Source organism: Pogona vitticeps, chromosome 8 (assembly GCF_051106095.1).
Source record: "Pogona vitticeps strain Pit_001003342236 chromosome 8, PviZW2.1, whole genome shotgun sequence".
Taxonomy (NCBI): Eukaryota; Metazoa; Chordata; class Lepidosauria; order Squamata; family Agamidae; genus Pogona; species Pogona vitticeps.
Window position 1 is genome coordinate 20024906 of NC_135790.1, and position 26328 is coordinate 20051233.

General features: G+C 41.4%; 1 protein-coding gene across 4 annotated transcripts in view; it reads left to right on the top strand.

Moving 5' to 3' along the window:
- Positions 1-4193: 4193 nt before the first annotated feature.
- Positions 4194-26328, top strand: part of FLI1 (Fli-1 proto-oncogene, ETS transcription factor) — a 121732-nt gene continuing 99597 nt past the window's right edge. Inside the window, exons 1-2 of one of the 4 annotated variants that reach the window (XM_072979019.2) lie at positions 4194-4422; positions 10132-10239. In XM_072979019.2, coding sequence (XP_072835120.2) covers positions 10174-10239 — 66 coding nt within the window. In that variant the 5' untranslated portion in view covers positions 4194-4422; positions 10132-10173. Of the gene's footprint in view, positions 4423-4867; positions 5005-10131; positions 10240-26328 lie in introns of those variants that run through there. The other 3 variants (XM_072979020.2, XM_078379824.1, XM_078379825.1) reach the window with 3 other exon arrangements.

Below are 26328 nucleotides of genomic sequence, written 5' to 3' on the forward strand. Positions count from 1 at the left end.
CCATTTTAAGGCTAATTCAGTTGTGGGGTGTTCTCGTGAAACAGAGGATATCTACACTTTTTGTATTCCTGGCAAATGGGGAAAATAGTGTTGTTTTCCTTGCAAGTCTGCAACATCTCCTTGGTTTTCAATGAAAATTGTGCCAGAATAACATAAAATCATATCCCAGGAATGTTGACTTTTGAAAATGCCCCTACTAGCTGCAGATTATGCATCTTGGCTGCGATGTTTTCTTTAGGAATTGTCAGGAATTTGGTCGGGTGGAGAATAAATTATATATAGACATGACTCCTGGACTGCCCTTTCACCCCGTCACTTTATACATATATATTAAGGAGGAAAATGTTTCAATATGTTAGATTTAGGAGTTAAAGCAAAGCAAACTAATTCATGGAGGCGGTCTTCTAAATAGATGGAATTGAAGGAGTTATTTACACTAAACCTTATCCTTTGTATATATAGTATCTTTTTCCTCCTCTAAAAGCATGCATTATTGGTGTGTAAAAATATGTTAAAGTGGTAGCAATCAGAATTTAATTTAAGGGGATCATATCAACAAAGCTATGTATGACTTTCTTTTTCTTTTAGCCCTGCAGCAACTTCCTTGGCTTTCTTGATCAATGGGCTCTTTAGTATATAACTAAATTGTAGTTATTAATCGTAATATCTAATATGAATTCATAGATATCGGTGAAATATATTGAAACAGCTCAAGCTGGGCCTTTAAAAGTTCTCTGTTTACACCAGGGGAGACAGGGAAGGGCTTGACCAGATGTGCTTCAGCTGAAAAGAGGTTAAAACTCTATACCGAACAGTTGGTTCAACCAATTCACACATGCACAAGCATCATTGGATTGGGGAGTGATGCCAGACTGCAGTTGACAGCTGGCTGCCTGGCTAAGCATTTTGGACCAGATCCCTGGGAGAGTACTGGGGTTGCATTGATGCAGGCAGAGCCTTCTGCTTAGGGCTTGCAATGCAGCATGGTTCATTCACACATGACATGTAAGCTGATCACTTCAGGCTGCAGCCAGAGTTATCAAGTGACGAGCATTTATGCGTGGAGCAGACCTTGATGAATCACAGATGTGAGCAATGTCTGGGAGAGGAGAGAGGAGGGGTTGAGTCTAGGCTGGGTTATGGCTGTTGGAAGATTTGTCCTTTTATTTTTTTTTAACTGTGATCAAGCCATGAATGTGTACATGGGGGAAGGGAGAGAGAAAGAGACAGAGAGGAGAGATCTTGTAAAAGTTGCCTTTTGGACTACGATTCCCAGAATCCCCTGGCCAGCATAACAAGTGGCTATACTGGCTTGGAGATTTCGTAATGAAAAAGCAGCGTTAAGCTTTGGAAAGATGCCTACATACAGGCTATAACATCACTCTCATCAACCATTCCTTCAAAATATATTTGCTGTACATGCCACAGAATCAGTCCCCAGACCTAGGAAGGAATGGCCTACTCACTCATGCATACACAAACTCTGCTTTCAGTAACTGAGCCCAGTGTCCTACAGAGGTTTTACTGAGCAGAGTTGGTGTCACAGCGATGTAGGATTGCATGGCATGCTCAAGAGTTGCTGTTGGGCATGTCAGAGAAGACTTCTCTTCATGATGCTCACCGCTTGCACACTAGCAACACTTGTACAAGAAGTGTGATCCACTGTTGCTATTTTTCCATACAGAAAAAGTTCAATAGGATAACACCTTGAGAATGTAGAACTGGATCTGGTGGCTCCAAGCTCAATGGGCAAGCGAATCCACTCTGGGTTTAGTCCAAATTTTGAGGGACCTGTCCAAAGTCCTGAAGTTATGTTGGAAATAGGATTGAGCACCTTGCATACTTATTGTAAAATTCGGAGCATAACTTGGAGTGGATTCACCACCCCATTTCCTTCAGAGCCCCCAAAGATATGAACTATTGGGCTGCCACATGTTCATCTCATTGAAAGTGGGACAACATTGAAAACTTCCACATGTGGCTTTTATTGTGCAATTTCCACCACATGTGAATGGAATTTAAAAGGAGATGGTCCAGCTGGCATTCTCTTCTATTGGCTATCTCACCTAGATTTTCCCAATCTTTCTTAAATAAATTTCTTCTAATACATGAAGATAGGATGGGCTGAAGAGTCACAAACTAATTATTGATTGATGACCTTTCAAGTCCTCTTCCAGCTTGAAGCACCCTTGATCATGATTCATTTGTACCATTGAGTTCAATGGGACTGAAATCTCAATGACTCCCACTGGATCCAACCCTGGCTCTGAAGATGTCCACACAGCATGTTCCTTATATTTGAAGCAGTCCTATAAAAAGCCAGTTCTTTTTTGCTAGAAGTAAAGTGTTAATTACCTGTAACTACTTACTTCTCAAGTGATGAAAGGATTATGTAGTTATATTTTCAAAATAATGAAATGAGTAGGAATGAAGTTACAATGATGTAATGAGTAACATTTTCTAGCCGGCATTTCAGAGGCATCTTGCCACTATTTTTTCCAAGTTTGATGTCATTCTCTTATCTAACCTCTCTTATCCACCCTTAAGAGGTGGATAAGAGGTCTTATCCATATCTTAAGAGAAAGTAATTAAAAAGCAATGAACAGAGCAAAAGGTAATGTGATTAGTTACTTTCTCCAACACTGGAATGTGTAACAAAAACAAATTTCTTTTCAAGCACTGTTACTGAAGAACTAAAATGAATTACTTTAAAAAATAACTTTTTAAGCTCTTCACCTATGGTTTTGTTGTTTAGTAGTTAAGTTGTGTCAGACTCTTCGTGACCCCATGGACCAGAGCACGCCAGGCCCTCCTGTCTTCCACTGCCTCCCAGAGTTTGGTCAAAGCACCTATGGTTTAAGCAGATTATAAAGCATCATTGCTCATTACTGACCCATAGTTTTATTTATTTATTTATTTATTTATTTATTTATTTATTGGACTTATATACCGCCCCATAGCGCTACAAGCACTCTCCGGGCGGTTTACAATTTTAATTATACAGGCTACACATTGCCCCCCCAGCAAGCTGGGTACTCATTTTACCGACCTCGGAAGGATGGAAGGCTGAGTCAACCTTGAGCCGGCTACCTGGGATTTGAACCCCAGGTCGTGAGCACAGTTTTAGCTGCAGTACAGCGTTTTAACCACTGCGCCACGAGGCTCTTACCCCTTCTTGTCAGTGTTAGGCTCTTTTGATATTTTGTATAAGTTTTATTATTCTTTTGTTTTGGTAGTTTTGGGACGTAACTTAGATACCTTTTTTTGTAGAGCCGGTGAGATATGCTGGAGAGGAACTTGGAAGAACGAGGATCAGATAAATTGTGAAACTCACTGGTTGCCTCAGAATGAGACCTTCCTCTATGGTGTTAGTGAGGATAAGGTGAACAGGAAAGCATTCATCTTAGTTGAGGACTGATCAGAGAGGTTGATGTAGTTAAAACATAATATTTCATTTTGTGCCATCAATTTAGGAGTTTCCGAGGCTGAAAAACAACGTAAATTGTCCCTTAAAAATGAAAAAGCGAATGCATCTGAGGACGTGCAGAGTTTTTTTTTAAAAACAGCCTCACCAAAGATAACGGTGTTGTCTGTAACTGGAGGGAAGGATGCTTAGGGCACGGAATTGGACTATCAGAGTTCAGACACAAGGTTGGCTTTCCCTTGAACAATTTTTTAAAAAACATCAGAATTGTGGAATGAGCATTTCAAAGTAGACCTCTGAAATATCTTTATTTTAAGGTCAGAGCCTAAAGCAGCCCTTGAGCACTGCTCAGCATCACTTGTGGGACCTGTGTGGGTGTGTGTGTGGGGGGGTGGTTTCCTTCCAAAAGTTGTGTATTTTTTTTTCTTTTCTTTTTATAGGGTTTTTTTTTCTTTCTGGAAGATGAAAGCCGTTCCAGCCGGAGAGCAGAGTCACTGAGCAGAGGTGGTGCCAGCAAAGATGTCATATTAGGGTGATTTATCAAAGGAGTGGTTGAAATATTGATAAGGGGGGAAAAGAGGGTTGGGAATGGAAGCCCGGTGAGAGGAGAGGAAGGGAGAGAGTCTGGGAGCAGAAAAGAGGAAGAAAAAGGAAGCAGTTGGACCGAGAGCATTTGAAAGAAGAAAAAAGGGGGTGGGGGAAACCCGAGGATAAGTGAGAGCTGATGCAGACAGTCTGGAGAGGACTGGAAAGTTTCCTTGGCTGGAGCGGCTTTGGGTGCGCCCGGGCGCCTCTCCCTCGGGCAGAAAAGAGCGCCCCGTAACCACGCAGGACGGGCTATGTTGTCCTTTCGCCCCCAGACCAGCGGAGGGTTTACTTAAAGTTTGACTTCTTCGGCCTCATCCTGGATCCTTTACACTTGGTCTCCCAACGGGCGAAAGAGAAAGTTGAAGAACGAGAGAGAGGAAAACGACGACGACGACAGCCGGGCGCCCCAGGTGAGTCTCCAAACGCGGCTCTGCTGAAAAGGGAGCGTTTTTGGACGGCTCGCGTTTTAAGCCCACGGGGGTTTTACTCAGAAGTAAGCTTTCCCCCCCCCCCAGGAGTTGAATGGGGTCGATTCCCACAAGGAGCTACGGACGGAAAGAAGTCCGCCCTCCTCCAAACCAGCTCAAACGTGTTGCGCCGGCTCTTTTCCCTTTTTCCAAGGATCGCCAAACAGATCGCGTTAAAGAAGCGCTGCTGGTTCTTTGTATTAATTACGCAGGGGTTCATTTAGGATTTCTGGAGGATAGTGGGGGTGGAAGGGAGGGTGGAGTTTGCCCTTCCCGGGAGGAGGCGGAGATAGAAAACTCCAGGGCAGTGGGTCCTATCCTGACCCTTGACGTGTCGCGAAGGGAAATTACTTGATCCTTCAAGTCGGAGAGAGTGCGGGGGATTTCTTTTTTAAAAAAAATCCGACTTTTCTGTTGAAAAATTCAAAAGGAAAAGAAACGGGATGGTCTTAGCAGGAAAGCACCGAGAATGAGTTACTTATTGGCACCGGAGTTTCTCAGAAACTTGTGATGACAGCTGGCCAGGTAAACGTTTCTAATAATAATAATAATAATAATAATAATAATAATAATAATAATAATAATAATAATAATAATAATAATAATAATAATAATAATAATAATAATGTGCATATGAAGGCTTCTCTCTTTTTATGTAATTAGTTTGGTTTGGTTTTGATCACTAGTTGAGCAGGGGGAATCAAACCTTTGTAGGTAAGTAGGCATGGCAGAAGGATCAGAATCTGGAACTCCAGTGGGGTCGCTCTGATTGCTGAAGGCACTTTTCTCTAGAAGATGTTCATTCCTGCATAAGTGGCCATGAAATGAATGGCTGCAGTTTTCCCAGGTCTCATCCAGTGAGAGTATAAGGTGTTGCTCTAAAAAAACAACAGCTGCTTGTTCCACAAGAGGTTGGATAGCTTCCTACCCTGGAAAAGCAGCTTCACGGATGAAGTTGAAGAGCGTCAACAAAGTGCAGCATGCAGCCTTAGCTCAGTGGGCCGTGATCTTGGCTGGAAAAAATGCACAAAATAATCCAGAGGTTCTTCGTTGTACCCCAATGTGTTTGTTTCCAGTTGCAAGTTCATGCTGCATTAGAATGAGTTGGAAGATGTCGGCTTAAAGTTTGCATTTTCCCAAGTGGAAACTCCACTTTCCCAAAATTTCTAAACTTGAGGCAAAAGACCGGGATGCATTTTTGTACTCTAGGAAGTGGGGCAGTACAGTTTCAAATACCTATAAAGAGAAGGAGAATTGACTTTGAGTCATCATGTTTTGGATGGTTTGATCATTCACTAAGAGCCAAAGGCCATGTTTTAATTAGAAAAAAATAGATACGAGTCTATTTCTGATGGGATCTTTCTAAAAGGTAGTCTGGTGTCTTCCATCTTGGAGATACTGGATCTGTGTGAAATGAATCAATCCATGTAATAATAATCCTGTCCTGTTAAGAGCAGCTTAGGGATCGTAAAAGATAACCACGCTCCAATCCAAACTAATTTTTTGTTGAAGGAATTGCTACTGAAATCAAAAGGGCTTCTTTTCAAATCATGTAATAAAACGGCATTAAATAAACCAAACGATGACAAAATCTGATTTTGCAGTCTTTCCCCTTTCAGCAGAGTGCAAGTAAATGTTTCTGCCTTCTTTCTGTAATGCTTTCCATCTCTTCTGTCATGATCATGGTTATTCAAAACATCCCAAGTATATTTTTGTCCCAAGCAAGCATGCAAGGTACTGCAGTTTAAACCATGCAAGCACCATTTTGAAACAAAGGAAGAACATCTACCCATGCTGCAGTCTCCATACAACTGCAGCTAAGGTCCAGCTAAAGTGGCACCATAAAAACAGCCATCAATTTGACAGGAGATCTAGCAATGGTTGAGTTACTTCTAGTGTTGGAGGCTCCTGTCCAAAAGTGTTTATATAACCAAACATAGCAGGAGTTGTAACTACTGTGGAGCATTTCCAAAATGAAAGGCCAGTGACAAGGAGGTGTCTCATTTACTCAACAAGGAACCATCAGCATCTACTCGAATGACCAGTGGCTGCCATTAATGTCATTGCAGTGATCCTTGGTTGTCACGTGCTATTGAGTCACCTCCAACTTACGGCGACCCTATGAATGCAACCCTACGGAGTGCAATCTCCAAAATATCCTATCCTCAACTGCCCTGCTCAGCTCCTGCAAAATTAAGCCTGTGGCTTCCTTTAGGGAATGCATTATGCATTCAGTCTTCCTCTTTTCCTGTTGCCTTCAACCTTCCATGCAAAGTGGAACAAGGACTTTGAAGCCACCCATTACTTAGTGTTAGGATGTCAGCCATAGTTTTGTGAATGAGTGACCTCACTGTTATTTTCTCTACTCTCTGCTTTTAATTTGCATCTGACTTCACTATCTACTGTCCCATCCCTTCTCACAGGAGATATCTGGCCAGGTACCTATGGTCTCTTTCTAGTGGAATCCTGCTAATTATACTTTAGTGACCTTGCTGTCCTATAGTTGACTCTGAAAACTTACTCTGGGAGTCTAGGGAAGCTTGTGGTGCAGGTTTTGGGGTCCCTAGACCACTGCTTTGCAAGGGTGGGTGGGAGAAAGTCCCATTTATGCCAGAATAGGAAACACTGTTGGATCTTGACAAATATATATTTGGAAACCCACACAGCACTTTATGTTTCTGACAAAGTGTGCTATTATGTGTGATAGTCCACAAAAGCAAATGCTGTCATAGACTTTATTCAGCTGTAAGATGCATCAGGCCCATGAGTATTCCCCAAAAATACTCTTCAAATATGCTTAGCTTCTTGACAATAAGGAGTTAGGTGAGTTGTGGGGGAGACATGGCATCATTGTTTCCTGCTGTTGGATGATGGGCATTAAATGTGGACATAGCAGCCATAGAATTAACTGCAAATGGACTGGTGGGTGTGAAACTTTTGATCCCAATGTTTTCAGTGCACAAGACTTAACAATATGCTAGGTTCAATGACTTCAACGGAACTTTACATGTCCAGTTTTGATTGGCTGTTATTGACCCAAATGTTTAAAACAGAGCAGAGTCAATTAAGGTCCTTCAAATGTTGTTGGACTGTAACACTTTAGTTCCGACCAGCCCAATTGATCAAAACATATGATGGGAGTTGTAGTTAATCAGAGAGCCTTACTGACTTGATTGAATTTATAACTGCCTATACGGTTAACCAACATGAATTTGACCAAACACCAGGAGGCAGTGGAGGACAGGAGGGCCTGGCGTGCTCTGGTCCATGGGGTCACAAAGAGTTGGGCATGACTTAACGACAAAACAATAATGGTTAACAAGGGCATCAAAAGGCTACTATTTAAGTACCAAACCAGTTTTCTCATGTGCAAAACAAGTTGTTTCATTTCCATAATGTCATCATTTTTTGGTGAATTAAAGTTTAGTGATGATAGGATCCTGATATCATAAAATGTAGCTGTCTGAAAAATGTAAGTTTATGTGAAAGGAGATACCAAGGGTGCTGCTGATGACATCAGCAGAGTTGAAAGTTAAGAATTTTTTTGTGTTTGATTTTCAGTGAAAACCTCTGTGGTCCTGTTACTGTGTCTCTTATACACACACATACAATTATTCAAATCAACATTTGTCCAAACCACACTATTGTAGTGACTCAGATTATTTATTTTAAATAGAATATCTGAAATGATTGTATGTTCTTGTTGTTGTTGTTTAGTTCTTAAGTCGTGTCCGACTCTTCGTGATCCCCAAAGACCAGAGCATGCCAGGCCCTCCTATCTTCCACTGCCTCCCAGAGTTAGATCAAATTCATGTTGGTAGCTTCGCTGACCCTGTCCAACCATCTCATTCTCTGTTGTCCCCTTCTCCTCTTGCCTTCACACTTTCCCACTTTCCCAACATCAGGGGAACATGATTGTATAGTCTTTTATAAAACATTCCCTTCCCTATTAAAGGGATACCTTTTGTAGCCTAAATGTGTTTTCTCATTATTAACCAGAAATGCAGATAATCAAACTAATTAAAATGTGTTCAATAGAAATTCAGCACATCAGCTGTTCAGTCCTCACTCCCCACCCCTGCCTGTGGTCTCTGCCTCTTTTCTCTGTAGTGATGTGTCTGAGGAAGTTCACAGAAGCTAATATAGAAATCAGTGTGGTAGTTTTAAAGAGGTCACTTTTTTTGCTCTTTTTCATTGTTGGTGGTGCTGCTGGTGAAACAGGCTAAACCAGGTGCTTCTCTGCGAATCTTTGGTACTGTTTGGCTTAGAATAAAAAGTAAGAAAGGGGAGATGTGATAGAAGTTTTCAAAATTCTGGATGGTATGGAAAAAGTAGATAGTGTGAAAGCTTTATTCTCCTCTTGTAATTCTATATTTTAGCGCTTCTCACTAGGGTTAAATGAGATAAGACAGATAAAAAGTATGTCTATGCTCAGTTTCATAATTGAAGTGTAGCATTTTAGTGATGGTTGTCTGCATGGGCGGGTCTCGAGAAATTCGAGGAAATTAAGATCTGTAAGGACTAGTAGTCAGGATTTGATGGCTGATAGCTCAGTGAGTTAGGTATCTGATTATGGAACCAGAGGCTGAGAGCTCAATTCCCCCACTGTGCATCCTGGAAGAGCCAGCCTGGGCAAACTGCACTGTGACTTTGGGCAAGCTGCATAGTCCCAGGGCGCCAAGAGAAGAAAGGAATGTTAAACCCCTTCTGTGTACTTTCTGCCTAGAAAAGTCAGAAAACGGTCATCATAAATCAGAATTTGTTGTTGTTGTTGCAGAATTTGTTGTTGTTGTTATTTAGTCGTTTAGTCGTGTCCGTCTTTTCGTGACCCCCATGGACCAGAGCACGCCAAACCCTCCTGTCTTCCACTGCCTCCCATAGTTTGGTCAAATTCATGTTGGTCGCTTCAGTGACACTGTCCATCCATCTCGTCCTTTGTCGTCCCCTTCTCCTCTTGCCTTCACACTTTCCCAACATCAGGGTCTTTTCCAGGGAGTCGTCTCTTCTCATCAGATGGCCAAAGTATTGGAGCCTCAGCTTCAGGATCTGTCCTTCCTGTGAGCACTCAGGGTTGATTTCCTTTAGAATGGATAGGTTTGTTCTCCTTGCAGCCCAGGGGACTCTCAAGAGCCTCCTCCAGCACCACAATTCAAAGGTATCAATTCTTCGGCGGTCAGCTTTCTTTATGGTCCAGCTCTCACTTCCATACATCACGACAGGAAAAAACATAGCTTTGACTATGTGGGCATTTGTTGGCAAGGTGATGGCACACAATTATCATATTATTTGTCAGTATATATTTATTCATCTCCTATATCTGATTCAGGTTATCTTTGACCAGCAGTTGCTGGAGTGCAGAAGCAAGAGGGACTGAATGCACTCACATCCTCCATGCGAATCTGTTTGGCCATTAGGCAGGCAGGATGATGGTTCAGGGAACCCTGTTGTTTGGTTGAGCAGAACTCTAATGTTCCAAGATCTGTGTTGTTACTCATGTTACAGGTGTCTTCCTTTTTCACTTTCAGACCCAGTGATTAGGTTAAAATGTCATCATAGTGGTTGCATTGTATTTGCTGGTTTTAATGATGAAAACAGAACATTTGAATTGTTTTAAAGCATGTTTCTTTTTTGCTTTTTCAATTCCTCTTCCAGGCCAGATTTGGGACTGTTTCAGACATTTGTTTACAAATAAGGATGTTCCAGACAGTACCAGATACTTCGTCTTACGTCAAGGTAAGACATGACAGCATCTTTAAACAGGTAATGTCCAACATTTACGAATCCTCCAATATTCAATAGACATGTCTGCAAAGTTGTTTAAAGATGTGGTTCACTTCTTGGGAGCCATTGTTGAGTAGAACATAACTATCTTTGAAACAATTGCTGAATTGTGTTTCATTATTAGTGGCTAAACCTGCTACTTGTATTCTAGCCCAGTATCAGCTCCTGTAAGGTAATCTGCTCATTACTGACAATGTTAGGTTTTTAAGAGTTGTCATCTAATATCATGCAATTAATTAATTAATTGTGTGCTGTCAAGTCAGTTCTGAGTTATGGCCACCTTTTCCAGGGTTTTTTAAAAGTAGAATTTGTTTGTTTTGTGTGTGTTTTCCCCTAGATGAGGACTTGATCACCCATCAGTTCTAAGATGATGATGATTTCCAAAATGGCATCAGATGCTGGAAATCAGATTTAGATGAATTCCTCCTTTTTTTCCCTTATGTCCTTCGTTCTGTGCTTAACTATATCCTCTCCTGGATGATTATAATGATGGGAAATTGCTCCTAGGGAAATATACATAGAATTCCACCCTTGATTATATGAAGAAGTTAATATGGAAGAAGGCACAGAGATCAAGCATCTGCTTTTTATGTGTAAATCACCAATTTTGAGCCCCAAACTCTCCGGGCAGGGCTAGGAAACCCTGAAAGGCTGCTGCCAGTCAGAGATGGTAATATGGGCTTGATCAGTTCAAGGTCTGATTCAGTGTAATATAACTTTTTGTGTTCCTAAGTGACTTCATGGAAGACTTGGCTTTTGAGATAGGATTCTGGAAATGGATTATAAAGGGGAGAATTAGGGATGAATGTCTCAGTTTTGTTTTCTCCTGTATTTGCTTTTTTTTAAAGAGCAGCTTTCCCCATTTTCTATATGAAGCAATCACTGAATTTTTATAACTTTCTCTGCTTTTAAAAAATGAACTGCAGAAAATCCTCACCCTTCTGCGCCCATTAAATTGAATAGGCACAGCACGATGGTGAAAACTATGTTGTACATACCTGCTTCTCGTAGATCTCTTAAAAGTGTGATGGGGGAAAAATGAGATGGTAAATCCGTGCCATTTATATGGACCCAGAGCCAGACTTATAAGAATTAAATGTTTAGTATCTTCTGTCTCTATGAGGGGAGCTTTCAGGTCCGTTTTATCACAAGTTTGTTTGTTTTTTTAAAGAATTTCATTCTTCCTGTCTTATGAAGAAATTTAGGAACTTTTGGTAAATTCTAGCTTTTTAAAAGGAATAGAACAGTATTTTTCCTTCTCCCTTGGGAATACTGCCTAATAGACTACTAACAAGCTACTAACATCAGTGGATGATGGGGAGAGGGATCACAGTTAGAAGAATATGTCTAAACCTCTTGGAGTTTGGGTCTTCATCTGGACAATGCAACATTTGAAGAGTAGCTGTCTGTGGATCTTAATGGGCTTGGCTTTTGGTTGCCTTCCTTCATGGACAGAAAAACTCAAAGCAAATGCCAGTCTCTGAGGCTCAGCTCTTGGTTCAGTTTTTAAGCTCATATGAGCCCAGTATTATGTTTGACATTACATATATATTATATATATACATATATATATGTTCTTCCCCCACACTTTCCACAATAGTTCTCAAGAATGTAAACAGTTGGAGCCGGGGAACATCTGGATTACACATTTTAAGTCAGGCTACAGTTCATACAAGAGTTTAAAAGGCAGGCAGCTGCTGTTCTCCTTGTCTGAAAAGGGAGATAAAAGTATGATAAAAACCACACGTTATGTGAACATTTTGCTTCCTCTTGGTCAGGCTGGGCTGTGACTTTCATAGGGTGATTCTTCATAAACATGAAAAGTTAATAATATCCAAAAACCAGAGGTAGAAGAAAGTAACTTTCAAGGACCTAAACTCCCACAGGCCATACTGACTGGGCCATTCCAGGAGTAGTAGATCTCCCAAAGTAACTTTCTTCATCCGCAGCAAAAGCATATTTACTTCCAGAGCCCACCAGGTTCCATAAATATTGCACGGAGAAGACTCCAGATGTATTCTGTCCCTGCCATACGGTTAAAGTAGCAAATGCAGAGAAAGGTGTACGCCCCATTCTAGGAATAAGAATTTAGTGTGATTGTAATTCCAGTTTCAATATGAGGTGAGTATGATGACCTTAGGGAGAGGTTTGGCAGTTTGTGCCGGTTTGTTTACAGCTGCAAAAAAAAAAAAAAAAGGTGTTCGGTGGCTCCATGTCCCACCGCCATTGGCAGGCACCCAGTCACAGGCAGTGCCCGTGGAAGAGGGGCTAGGGAAGCAGAGAGGCTGCCTCTGAGTGGCCGCTTTCTGGGGTGGGCAGGACAACAGAACACCGAACACCCGTTGCAGTGGGTAACGAACCAACATGAACCACTGAAACGGTGGTTTGTGCCCATCTCTGACCAGAGTGTTTTCCTCTAGCCTGGATAAAAATCCTTCTTATTCCCCTTCTTAATGTTGACATTGTTCCATCAGCGATGGAAAGAAAGACCTATTTGCACCACAATTACTACCAGCCACAGTTGTCCTCCTTCTCTGATGGCACAGTGGCTGCATGCTAGGGGCTCTGGGAAACATGATTATAGTTAGTTAGTTAGTTAGTTAGTTAGTTAGTTAGTTAGTTAGTTAGTTAGTTAGTTAGTTAGTTAGTTAGTTAGTTAGTTAGTTAGTTGCTTGCTTGCTTGCTTGCTTGCTTGCTTGCTTGCTTGCTTGCTTGCTTGCTTGCTTGCTTGCTTGCTTGCTTGCTTGCTTTCACCCCATAGAAGACCTGAGGCAGCTCACAATTGAAGCAATACAATAATCACAGTTTTAAAAACACTGTGAAAAAACCCTATATTTAAAAACAAGTAAACACTTTCAGTATTAAAACCAAGATTAAAACCCATTGCAAAAATATAAAAATTCAATACATGTAGCATTCTTGAGATCCCCACGTCCTGCTTAAAGGTAAAGGTAAAGGTTCCCCTTGACAATGTGTCCAGTCGTGTCCAACTCTAGGGGGCGGTGCTCATCTTTGTTTCCAACCCATAGAGCTGGCGTTTGTCCGAAGACAGTTTCCGTGCTCATGTGGCCAGCGCGACTTAGACACAGGACGCCATTTCCTTCCCACTGTGGTGGTACCTATTTATCTGCTCACATTTTTTTGCATTTTTGCATGCTTTCGAACTGCTAGGTTGGCGGGAGCTGGGACAAGCGACGGGAGCTCACTCCATCGCATGGATTCGATCTTATGACTGCAGGTCTTCTGACCTTGCAGCACAGAGGCTCCTGTGGTTTAATCTGCAGCGCCACCAAGCCTGTCTCAAAAGTAGACTTAGGTTGGAGACAGAGGGTGGGAATCATAAGTGAGACTAGACTCTAACATGCTCTTAATTACACCATCAGGATCTGAATTTTACATGGAATCTAGTTCAGAAAGAACCAAACCATTTTCCAGGTTGAGTGTGTTGTTGTTATTGTTGTGGATCCCATATTTCAGTCTTGGCCAGACCGATTATATGGCTCAGTAGACATCTCAGTTCACATCTTGCTGTTCCACCATCTAATGAGTTTTAGAAGGAATGAGGTTAAATCTTGATTCCAAATGCTGAGCACTATACTCCAAATCCATTTAGACCCATCATCCTATTTTTCCTTCTCCTCTTGATACCTTACCTGACTCTGCATAAATCAGATGTCTACATTCATACTAAGACTTTGCTTTGTTTAAAAAGTGACTTCCTGGGGAAATGAAGTATATATTTACACTATTGAATTTATTTAGTTTAATAGTTCTTCCATTGCCCCAAGGAACTCTGCCAGCTGTAGTTTTGTTGATGATCTGGTAGGAGGCTACATTTTGTAACAAATCTCATAGTTCGGCAAGAGTTTAAAATTCTCAGGATTTGTTAAGAGGAATGGAAAGAGAAAGTGCTCCATTGGAGCCAATAATATTGATGAAGGAGGCGTTTTTCACATTTCCACTTTAATGGGGCATATTGGAAAATTTAACCATGTATAAATCAGAGTTAAGAAACATTATTTTTTGGAAGTAATGTTTTTGGAAATCTGGAATATTCTGGGACTGGCAATCCAGGAATGTAACATTTCCAAACTTTGGAACAACTCTGTGTTAAAAATCTGACTGGGAAAATGTGTACCAGTTGAAAATATACAAACATTCTTTAGCAGGAGTTGGGTTGGGATAATCAGTTAGATAAAGTACATAAATGAATGTGCCAATTAGGTGTAATACATTAATTATTGTATAAAATGAGTGAAGGAATGTGTACTAGGCTGTGTAGTGTATTCAGCTGAATGTGAACATAGGAACCGTATTTGTGTGTTTTCGGACTGACCAAGGGATTTCAACGTTCCAGGACAGAATGCCATGCCCCCACCCGTTCTTTTTGTGAAGTTCAGCATTTTGTGGACTTAAAAATATTAAAACGTAATCATACGTAAAGACATGATTCAATTAAAAGTGGGAAAAGAAAAAAATGGAAGTAGTAGCTTCTAACAAGAATGTGCCCTCAAGTGAATTTCTGGCTTATAGTGAAGCTTTCCAGACTTTCTGGGTAGAGATAATATTCAGGAATGGTTTACTATTCCCTTTTCCATGGTGAGAAATCAAACTCCTAACTCTGGAGCCAGATACCAAAGCCAGCGCTGGACCTGTCCGCCACAACCACAGTGAAATAATAATATGGCAATATGACACTTTTTTACTCGTTCCCCAGATCTGCTGGATGAAATGACTACCTTACCCCACCCTTCATCTTACGTCGTTCAGTTTACCCTTTGCCATAAGGTTATGTTGACGTTAGTGGGGGCGTACAAAGGATGCACTGTGGATTCGAATAACTGGAGGGCTTGAACGCCTCATGTTTGGATAATGGGGTTCCTGGGTTCCCTTTTATTCTTGCTGATCTGAACTCAACTGGAGGGGGGGAGTCCTACTGAAGGCAATTAAAGTATGAATGAGTGTTTGTAGCATTCATAATGGGATAGTTGATGGTATCAGATGGGCCCTGTTCCAAAGCACAGAGTCAGCATGCTTTCCCTGCGTAATCATGCTCAGCAGCCATAATCAACAGCGGCTTGTTTGTTTGTTTCAGGAGAAGGCCTTTTAAAATCGGGCCTGTTTTCATTATTTGAGTGGAATGAAAACTAAATGACTCATGTAACTATGAACCCACATACACACATGTAGAGTATAAACAAGCATGAATGAATCTGGGAAGGATTGCAACTAATGGTACAGCATGTGTTTTAAATAGCAAAGGACAAATGAGAAGCAAAAGTAAAAGGTGATAGAAATAGGGTCAGAACCCTGAATGCAATTTTTCCTGTGACCGTTACATAGAAACAAAGAGAATTATCACAGCATCCAGTGCAAAGAAATAGAAAACAACAAAAAGGGGAGAAAAAACCAGAAACCTCTTCCAGAAGACATCAAAGGGAAAATTAAGCCTACATTAGGAATGCTGACCAACAGGGAAGTACACTATCTGACCAAGAGAAAATAAAGAGAAAGTGGAACAGTATACTGAAGGGCTATACAGAGGAAATAGAAATATGACAAATTCCCTTCAAGAGGAATCCTATGATGAAGAACCTGCAGTTCTAGCAAGTGAAGTGAAAGCTGCTCTGAAAGCACTAGGAAAAAATAAATTAGCAATGATAGATGGGATAGCAATAGAATGATTTCAAGGAACTGGGATTGAATCTATTAAAATCCTAACAAGAATATGCTAACAATTATGGAAAACAAAAGAATGACTAGAAACATTCTAACTCCCAAGAAACGAGATGCCAAGAAGTGCAGTAACTATAGGAACATTGCTTTAATTTCCCATTCAAGCAAAGTGATGCTCAAGGTGTAGCAACAAAAGGTTTTACTTTATATGAAGTGATAAATGCCTGATGTTTAAGCTGGATTCTGAAAAGCGAGAGGCACTCGAGATTATATTGCAAATACCCATGGCAACTGGAGTGCACCAAAGAATTTCAGAAGAAAATCAATCTATGCTTTACAGACTACAGCAGAGCCTTTAACTGTGCAGATCATAAGAAGCTTTGGTCTGGAAAAAATGGGTGTGTTTCAGCACTTCACTGTTAGAAAGAAGCTACTGTTCGGACAGAATTTAAAGAGCCAGAATGGTTTCCTATAGGCAAAAGTGCCATCCAAGGGTGCATTTTATCCCCTTATCTATTCAATCTGAGTGCAGAATATATCTTACAGAAAGCAATAACTAGATTCAGATGGATTGAACATTGGTGGAAGAAACATCAGTAATTTAAAATATGCAGATGACACAATTTTACTGGCAGAAAGCACCAATGACTCAAAATGACTTTTAGTGAAAGTGAAAGCAGAAGGTGCCCAAAGTAGGGCTGTAGTGGAATAGTAAAAAGACAAAAGTCATGACTACAGAAGAACTACTCAACTTTGATGCTGACAATGAAGAAAGTGAAATTGGTTCAGTCAGTCCAAATGAAGACTACAACTAAGAATTCAGAAGACTGAAACTTGGAAGAGCAGCAAGGAAGGAATGAGAGTAGTCGTCAAGTGTAAGGATTGAATACCAGGACCAGAATCATCTACAGTCTTGTAGTCCCGATCACCGTGTATAGGCATGAAAGCTGGACAGTGAAGAAAGCTGACAGAGGGAAATTATTCATTTGAAATATGGTGCTGGAGGAGAGCTTTGCAGATACCCTACCATCAGAAAGACAAGCAAGTGGATCCTAGATCCAATGAAGCCTCCGGTACTTAAGGAGGCAAGAATGAGGAAACTGAGGCTGTCCTACATCATGAGAAGTCTGGATTCTCTGGAAAAGACAATAATGCAGGGAAAGGTGGAAGGCAGCAGGAAAACAGGAAGACCAAATATGAGAAAGGAAGCCACAGGCTTGAGTTTACAAGTGTTGAGTGGCAGAGCTGTTCAGGATAGGACATGTTGGAGATCTCTCATCCATAGGGTCACCATAGTTGGAGGTGACTTGACAGCACATTGCAACAACAACGAGGCTTTTGAAACAAAACTGGATGGAGATAATGTATGGGAACAATCTAGAAGTGTAATATAAATGCTTAAACATGATGATGTTTTAGGAAGGCCTTTGGGATTAATATGTGAATTCAGCCTTGCCAACATGTTGTCATCCCTCTCTTGCGCAGATAAAATATTATAACAACCCCTTGGCCAGGATCCAAAGAGCCCTGGAACTAGTTCCATGCGCTCACTTGAGAAGGTGGGGGGAGGAGAGCATGGGCTTGTGCGTCTCGAAGGACAAGACCCCATGGAAAACGTGACAAAGGGCCTTTGAAAGCAAGGAGAAGCCACAAAAACAAGTTGTGAAACGGCGTTTCAACTAGGAGCATCTAAAATCTCATCAGCTGTATCCCCGCCTTGACTGGACACAGAAGTAGACTTGCACACACGGACCGTGCTAAGGCAATGTACGTAGGTGGTGATTTGAAGGCGCTGTTGCTTTTTCTCATTCTCCTCTTTCTTGGAGATGCCTTGATCAAAATGATACACAGAAGACTTTCCATATAGGTCCAAAATGTTTAACTCTATATGAGGATACTCCCTGCTACTGCCACATGTTCTGGTGTTTGGGGCTTGCTAGAGCGAAATGGGTCAGAGAGTTGTGGTGTATGAGGTGACAAAACGTTCCGTATGTTACAAAATCCTAAGTACACCGTGTGTGTGTGTGTGTGTGTGTGTGTGTGTGTGTGTGTGTGTGTGTGTGTGTGTGTGTGTGTATGTGTTTTGTGTTTTAAGGAACAAGAATGTCTCTGCCTTGAGAGCTTGGGGCAATATGGCTTTGCACAAGCTGGAAGCAAAATAAACCATCCATATGAAGGTGACATATAACTTTCCCCAGACTTTAAAAAAAAAAGCAGCCACAAGGAGATGCAAGTTGAAGAAGGAAAAGTTTTCATTTTGTTTAACCCTTTCCTCCCTGGCTGTCATCCTTACTTCTAATTACAATCACGGGCGGGCATGCACACATAAAAGGCTTTCTCCTACTGCTGATAAAAAGACAGACATCTGTGTCTTTTTTTTCCAAGAGAACAGAATAGGGGCTTGGGAGAAGAAGGTGATTTTGAACTAGGAAATGTGTGTGTATGTGTGTGTGTGTGTTTGTGTTGAGGGGTGGTCTATTTTTCAGGCTTCTTCTGCCTACGTTTTGCTTTTGCCTCGGGTTCTTAACATGCCACCATCATCAGTGGGATGTTATGGGACCTTTCTATAAAGGTTCAGCTCCACTTGGAAGATGCAAGAGGGATTAAAGATATTCATGTCGTACTGTGCTGCTCTCCATAGGCGACAGTTCAGCTATAGTGTAAACAAGATGAGGCTTTGGTCTGATACAGAATATATCTTCTTACAGACCTAAATGCATATTGCAAGAAATAATATGCATTGGCATTTGAGTTGGCAGTTGAGTCCGTTGAAGCCCTTGACCAATCTTACAGACAAAGCTTGCTCCTTTTTAGATTCTCTTGGCCAAGTGCACATGGTCATCGTCATATCTTGTTTAAGCCCCTAAATTAGATTAAGAAGGTGTTGTCTTCATACAGCAGCAGGACTTAGCATCTTTTCAGCTCCAGCTTTCATTAATGAGCTGTGTACCTGGAGAGAGTAATCTCATAAAGGATGCTTGTATTTATGTATAGGGCTTGGGTGCCATTTTTGGACCAATTGCATCTATCCAATATGTGGTGTGCCGCTTAGAGTGTTGCACAGGGACTTGGGAAGTCAAGGCTCACGTCCCTGCTGAATCATGAGACTCACAGGATGATCTTGGGCCATTTGCTGTCTTCTATCCTGACCTTCTTTACACAGTTGTGGTCATGTACTCTTGTCTTGAGGCAAGGTGTGATCTGCATGTAAGTAATAAATAACCTAAGCATCATCACATAAAAAAATTAAAAATCAGACCTTACAATAAAGAGCAGAGTTATAAGATCCAGATGTGTATAAAAAGCTGCTAATGGTAAGTGGAATTGGAAGTTTTCATTCCCTGTCTAATTACCATTAGTGGTCGATATTTAGTGTGTGTTTATATGTTTATGTGTGTGTGTGGGGGGGTGGAATTCAATAGCTGGGTACCATCACAGAAAAGGCTGTGACTTATATTCTCACCAATTGCACCCCCTTTGGTGGTGGGGAAAGTAACAGGAACCTCGCAAGACTGTCTCTGCTATCAGTTAGGTTCCTATTGGGCAGGGATGGGTTCACTGCAGCCCCTTAATGCATTGTTGGATTGCAATTTCCAGCATTCCTCCCTGTTGGCTCTGCTAGCTAAGGCTGATAGGAGCTAAAATCAGATCACATCTGGAAGGCTGCATGTTGTCCTTCCCTGATCCTGTAGGTGGCAGTCTTCCAGATATCCTAGTCTGAAGTCATTATGAATTGCTGGATAGCTCAATGATTTAGATCTCTGGCTGCAGAGCTAGAGGTTGTGAGTTCAATTAACAATCTTAGAAGTGAATTCTTGCTGGAAGGGACCCTATGGACCATCAAGGAGGCACAGTGGGAGAGCTGAACTCTCACATCTGGCTCTGAAGCCGGAGACCGAAACTACAAACAACGATGGCCAGAATCCTGTTACTTAGAGTAGTAAATCCTATTAGAATAGACCCATCGAATCAATGGAGATTTCATAAGTCAATTCCTCCATGAATTGAATTGATTCAAAGGGGCCTACTCTAGTTGCAACGGATTATGGTGATGTTAGAGTAGCCCCCCTTGACTCAATGTGGCTTATTGAAGACTTGACTCAGAAAAATCCCCATTGATTTAATGGGCCTACTCGAGAGTGATTTACTACATTCAACAAGAAGATTTTGGCACATAATGATAAACATTTCATTAAAAAAATTGTACCATCTCATCCTAGGGAAATTCCTGTTTCTGAAAGGAAATCCATACTGGGTTCCCCCCAACCCATATATTTTTTGGAAGAGGTGGGATAAGTCACTTCTGAATGAGATGGGAAAAAGGAAATCGTCGTTCAGTGCATAACGTTTTGCTTTTTTTCCCCACTTCAAAAATGGATTTTCATTCAGCCATAATGTTTTTGGTGCTACACAAAGGAGGATATTCATGGCTAGAACGGAGCCATGATGGCTGGAAACAATATTTGGCTTGTTCTTAACATTTCCCTGACTGGAAGGTTTGAGAAGCATTTAAAAAGAGTTGAGGGCGGGTGGAGGGTGAGGAGGATTGTGTTGATAACGAAAAACACAGACATTTTTACTGCATGGGAAAATATTAGTGCTACTGACAAACCCCGACATTTCTCTGTTGTCACGTTTCTGCTTCAGAGGACTAAGCAGTGGTGGCTGCTGAAAAGGGAGCAATAACCTCTGTAGCCAAAATACCTGAGCACAGATGAATACCTGACAGTGTCATGCTGATGCTCAATCATTTTTATTGCACTCTGCACGGTATCCCACAAGCTGGCACCTTCCACTTATTTTAGACTACGTCACCCATCACTCCTAATCAGTGAGTGGATTTATGGGAGTTGTAGTCCCAAATTTCTAAGGGGAGCTAGGTTGTGGAAAGCTGCTGGTCAGTGTTCCTCACCAGTTGCTTCTCTTTTCCCCTCTTCACTCATGATTGTGGGAAGAGAAGCCACGAACTCTAGGTGTCATGACCCAACAGCAGAACTACAGTTAGAGCACAGAAGGATGGATATAACTGCTTCACAGGCTGGGTTAGGCCATGATTTCTCCTCCCTAGCCCTCATTGCCATCTCAAAATAACCCTATGAGGTAGCCTGGGGAGGGGTGGGGTAAGGGTTGTGTGATGTCTGAGAATCCCCAGAGAATGTCTGGAGCGGGAGCTTTCTGGCCCTAGTGAAACCAACACTGAAAATAGCATATACAACATTATTTTCAGGGTGAGGTAGCAGTTTGTGGTTTTGGTCACATCAGGAACAAAAAGAACCATATTCGAATTCCTACTCTGCTATTTAAGCCTGTTAGATGATACTGAACGACTCTCCCTCCCCTATTCTCGATGTGCATGGTCTTCTTCACAGGATTGTTGTGAGTTGCAAATAGAAGAGAATGCTGATTTGATCTTGATGGAAAAACATGTGGTAACCAATTAGCTGGCCAATCAACCATTTTAGGAGAGTAACCAATGGCCTATTCTGATTTTTTTTCTGATTTTTGTTTGTTTATTTCAGACTATCAGCATCCGGTTTCACTGCGGTCTGCTTGAGACTGGGGATGTGTTGTTTCAGTCTAGAATTAATGGTCGTAGGGTCTTATATAATATCTGTGATTCATTCATTCATTCATTCATTCATTCATCCATTGATTTGATTTGATTTGATTTGATTTATACCCCGCCCATCTGGCTTAAAAGACCAATTTGATTTGTAAGCTCTTATGAGGTTTGTAGAAGAAGGGTTAATACCTTGGATCCATTTTAGGAGAAAAGCAGGTTAAAAATTAGAATTGAATAAAATAAAATTCATTCAACCACAGAGGGTTTTCCACAACTCCCCATTCTTGTGCATCTGCCATATTACCAAGGATATTAAGAATCCGTGTTTATGTGTCTGAATTACCTCTGGAAGCAAAAAATAAAATAAAATAAAAAAGGTTGAAGCTGAGCCTGTCCTACTTTGGACACATCATGAGAAGGCTGGATTCTCTGGAAAAGACAATAATGTCGGGAAATGTAGAAGGCAACAGGAAAAGAGGAAGGCCAACTATGAAATAGATTGATTCCCTAAAGACTTTGAGGGCAGTTTGAGGCAGGACATTTTGGAGATGGATCATTCATAGGGTTGCCAGAAGTTGGAGGAAGCAAAACATCTGGTAATACCTAATGGATTCTGTGCCCACACTACTCCATCCTACTAAATAGGGCTAACTCTTGATGCTGAGTTGACTGCCAAGCTTACAGGCTTTCTGAAGCCAAGTCAAAACGATGGGCATGAGAAATTCCAAGTTTCCTGCTGCCTGGAAAAACTGTGATAACCTTGTAGAGCAGTGCCCTCTATTGGTTGGAGTGCTAGTGTGGGGTTTGGAAGATTTAGGCTCAAATCCCCAATGAGCTGTGAAAGGGATTGGGTGACCTAGGGGCTGTCAATTTTTCTCCGCCTAACCGTAGACTACAGTGGAAAGAAAAACGAGAGACACATCTTATTCAAGAAGAGTTGGTAGTATAATAATTCATGGGTAAAGGCAGAGCTGCAAAAGAGAAACCCAATAACTCTGCTGAAATAATATTGTGGACATATTTTAAACCCCTATGCTGGGCCTCAGCTGCACTCAACTGAGTTCGAAACCCTTCTGCTGAAATCAGTGCTTCTAACATCTGCTACGAATGATCTCCTCTTCATCAGCATCCTATGTAGGCAGAAAAGAGGGTGAAGAGATGAAAAAGATGCCCCACCTCTTTTAGGCTCTGGCTCCACCCACTAGGGACTTCAGACCCACCCACTGCACAGCATGCTTCCTTTAGTACAGTGGTGCCTCGCTTGATGAGGATAATCCGTTCCAGCGAAATTGCTGTAGAGCGAAATCCTCATCAAGCGAAATAAAAAAGCCAATTGAAACGCATTGAAAACCGCTCAATGTGTCTCAATGGGCTAAGTACCTCAGCGTCCAGCAAAGATCCTCCATAGGGTTGCCATTTTCCAATGCCTGGGCAGCAAAAAATCGGTCCTAAAGCACAGCGGGGAGCCATTTTACACAGCAGGTGGCCATTTTGAAACCCAACAATCAGCTGTTTTGATTATCGTAATGCAAAGAATCGGTTACTGAAGCAGGGAACTGATTGCCGGGAAGTGAATTTTGCCCATTAAAACATTGTTTTGTAATCGCAAAAGCGATCGCAAATACCTCATCGTCAAGCGGATTTGTCATTTAACGAGGTAATGTTAAGCAAGACACCACTGTATTCCTCAAACAAATACAGGTCAAGAGAAATGCTTCCAGGATTTTTAAATCCACAATTTGAGAGGTTTAACTTTCTGAAGTATGACTCCCAAGTCCCCAGGACGTTAGCCAGGCTGGGTTGAGCCTTTTGGAATCTGTAGCCCAAGAAATAACTTTTCCAAGCTGTGTCACACTGTTTTATCTGGGGACCAGGAAAGATAGACAGTCTTCAAAGAGCAATGCTGCTGTCCAGCCAACACATCTTGCTTAATTAATGGTTCATTTCCTGGCATGATGACCATTCATATTATTCACATACTGTATAATTAGAATGTTACATTATTTGTGTATAGAAAGAATAGTTGGCTCATTGCTAAGTCAAAGCACCCTTCTTACCAGAGATATCTAACTCCCAAATATGTGTTCATAAAGTTGTACTCCCAGCCTTGTTATTTGGGAACACACACACACCATGTGGGACTTAACTTCTGATCAGTATTGTGTAAAGGTAAAGGTTCCCCTTGACATTTTGTCCAGTCGTGTCCCACTCTAGGGGGTGGTGCTCATCCCCGTTTCCAAGCCATAGAGCCAGCATTTTGTCCGAAGACAATCTTCCGTGGTCATGTGGCCAGCACGACTAGACACGGAACACCGTTACCTTCCCACCGAGGTGGTACCTATCTATCTACTCGCATTTTTAGATGCTTTTGAAGTGCTAGTTGGCGGGAGCTGGGACAAGCAACAGGAGCTCACTCCGTCCCATTGATTCGATCTTACGATGGCTGGTCTTCCAACCTCACAGCATAGAGGCTCAATTCACAATGCAGATTAAAATATTTACTTTTACTTTACTTTTATTGAATTTCTACCCCGCCCCTCTAGACAAAGTCTACTCAGGGCGGCTTACATGAGTAACAAAACAAGATAAAATAACATACATAGTAAAACCTAAAATCAAGTGTCTATATATGCTAATATACATTGTGACACATATTTCCTTAAGTTAATACAATAATAATAATAATAATAATAATAATAATAATAATAATAATAATAATAATAATAATAATAATAATAATAATAATAATAATAATAATAATAATAATAAACAATAGTGCTGTCAAGTCAATTCTGACTTAGGGTGACCCTTTCCAGGATTTTCTAGGTAAAGAATACACAGAAGTAGTTTGCCATTCCCTTCTTCTGCAAAGCACCCTCAGTCTGTGAAACTTGCTCAAAGCCACACAGGCTGGCTCTACTTGCAAGAAGCACAGTGGGAATTTGAACTCCCAACCCAGAGACCTAAACCTCTGACCTATCCGGTCCTTTAATATTTTTAACAACAGCTTTTTCTAAGATCTGGGTGCAGCATTTTCACAGACTTGCTTTACATTTCACCTCCATTCCACCTAATACAGTCCAATTATAAAACATTCGTTTAGTTTTTTCTTCTTCTTCTACAGCACAATAATATTATATTGAGTTGTTTTGGTTTTGTGTTCTGTTTTAGAGGAACGGCAGTGAATTCTTGTTTTGATCTGCTTTCAAGGTGTTGCTTCAAGTTCATGCTTTATTTAGCCTGGAAAATTCAACATACTGAAGCTGTTAAAAATAAATAAATAAGGGCATTTTTTTCCCTTTAAGGCTCAAAGGATATGTTTTTACACTGTAACTCTCCTGCTTTTCCAGACCCCAGAATCCAAGTAACCAAATACCCTTCAGTTAATTCAGTAACTCAGCTGACCTTCTAAAGGTTCCATTATCGGGGGGGGGGGGGGACTTAAGAGAAAAATACACCTTTAAGAAAACATGCTTGAGGTCCTATACATTTTGTACTCCAGTCTGCCTTTTCCACCGGCCCCTCCCTTACTCTGTAGGGGAGGAGGTAGATGCTAAGGGTGGGGTGGCGGGGGGGGGGGGGAAGAGAGAGAAAGCCTTAAATCTTTCTTTCAAATCTCCAAATATATGAAGTCTGAGAAACAAATTCAAAGCAGGCACAGATGCCTGAAGAGAAGTTAGAGAGAAATATTCCATTTCATTCAAGCGCATCTAGGGTCTAGCTGAAGTCTTGTTTGGCTAAGGTCAAACGAGACTGAGTTCTCCAATAAAAATAAATCTCAAATTAATTATGGCCTGAAGCGAGGGGCCAGACATTTTGAGCTGGTGCGCTGCAGTCTGGTTTAGGGGCCTTCTCTCTTTCCCCCCCACTCCTTTTTCTCCCCCGTCTCCTCTCTTTCTGCCCCCAACCGCCATGCCTTTTACTCTTTCAATGTTGGCAAAGTGGTTGTGTGAAATAGCTTAGAGAGAACAGGGTGTGTGGGTTTTTTTTGTGTGTGGTTCCTTTTTCTGTTGGCATCTGTAGCGAAAGAAAAATTGCATGGCAGTGTGCTTGTCGTAATGACAAAAGAACTACTCAGTCCCAGAAGGGGATCTATACCATAATAAGATCAGTGCTTCTTTGAGCATGGGCAAAGTGCCTTCATCTGATGGCTGAATAAACACAGCCCAGTCCAACACAACTGGAAGATGTTTCAGACCAGAGAATGCCATTTTGGCTTGAATATTCTCCCATTTGCAGATGGAGGGGGGAAAAAAACCCAGAAGAGTCAAAGCCATTTGCCGAGGCGTCCTTTGCTAGCATCAATGCTTTACTGAAAAAAAAATTGCTTCTATTGCCTCTGGAAATAAGGAATTATATTGAAACAGTTTGGTTCCTTTATGTTGCTCTTCCATTGCAGCAAATCTCAACTGGCTGTCTCCAGATATTTTGGACTTCCATTTCCATCACTCTTCACTGTAAGCCATGTTCAAGTGGGGCTGATGGGCATTGTAATCCAGAACGTATGGATTACAATGCAGGCACCGGGCTGCTGTTTCAGACAGAAGGAATACTGTGAGATTCTCTTCCCCCCCCCACCGCCCCGTAAGCCACATTATATCAGTCGTCACATGCAGATACTGTATACCTTTAGCCAATGAAGTGGTCTTATTACTGTATCTCCTGGGAAACTCATCTGTTGAATATCTGCCTGTCCCGTCCTGTATCTATTAAGGAAGAAGTAGCAAAAGAGGTTGAAGCAGCATGAACCTCTCTTGGTATGCAGTCAAAAAGGATTGTTCTGCAGTCAAAATGAAAGCAAGTTCATACGAAGTTTAAAATCTTTATTT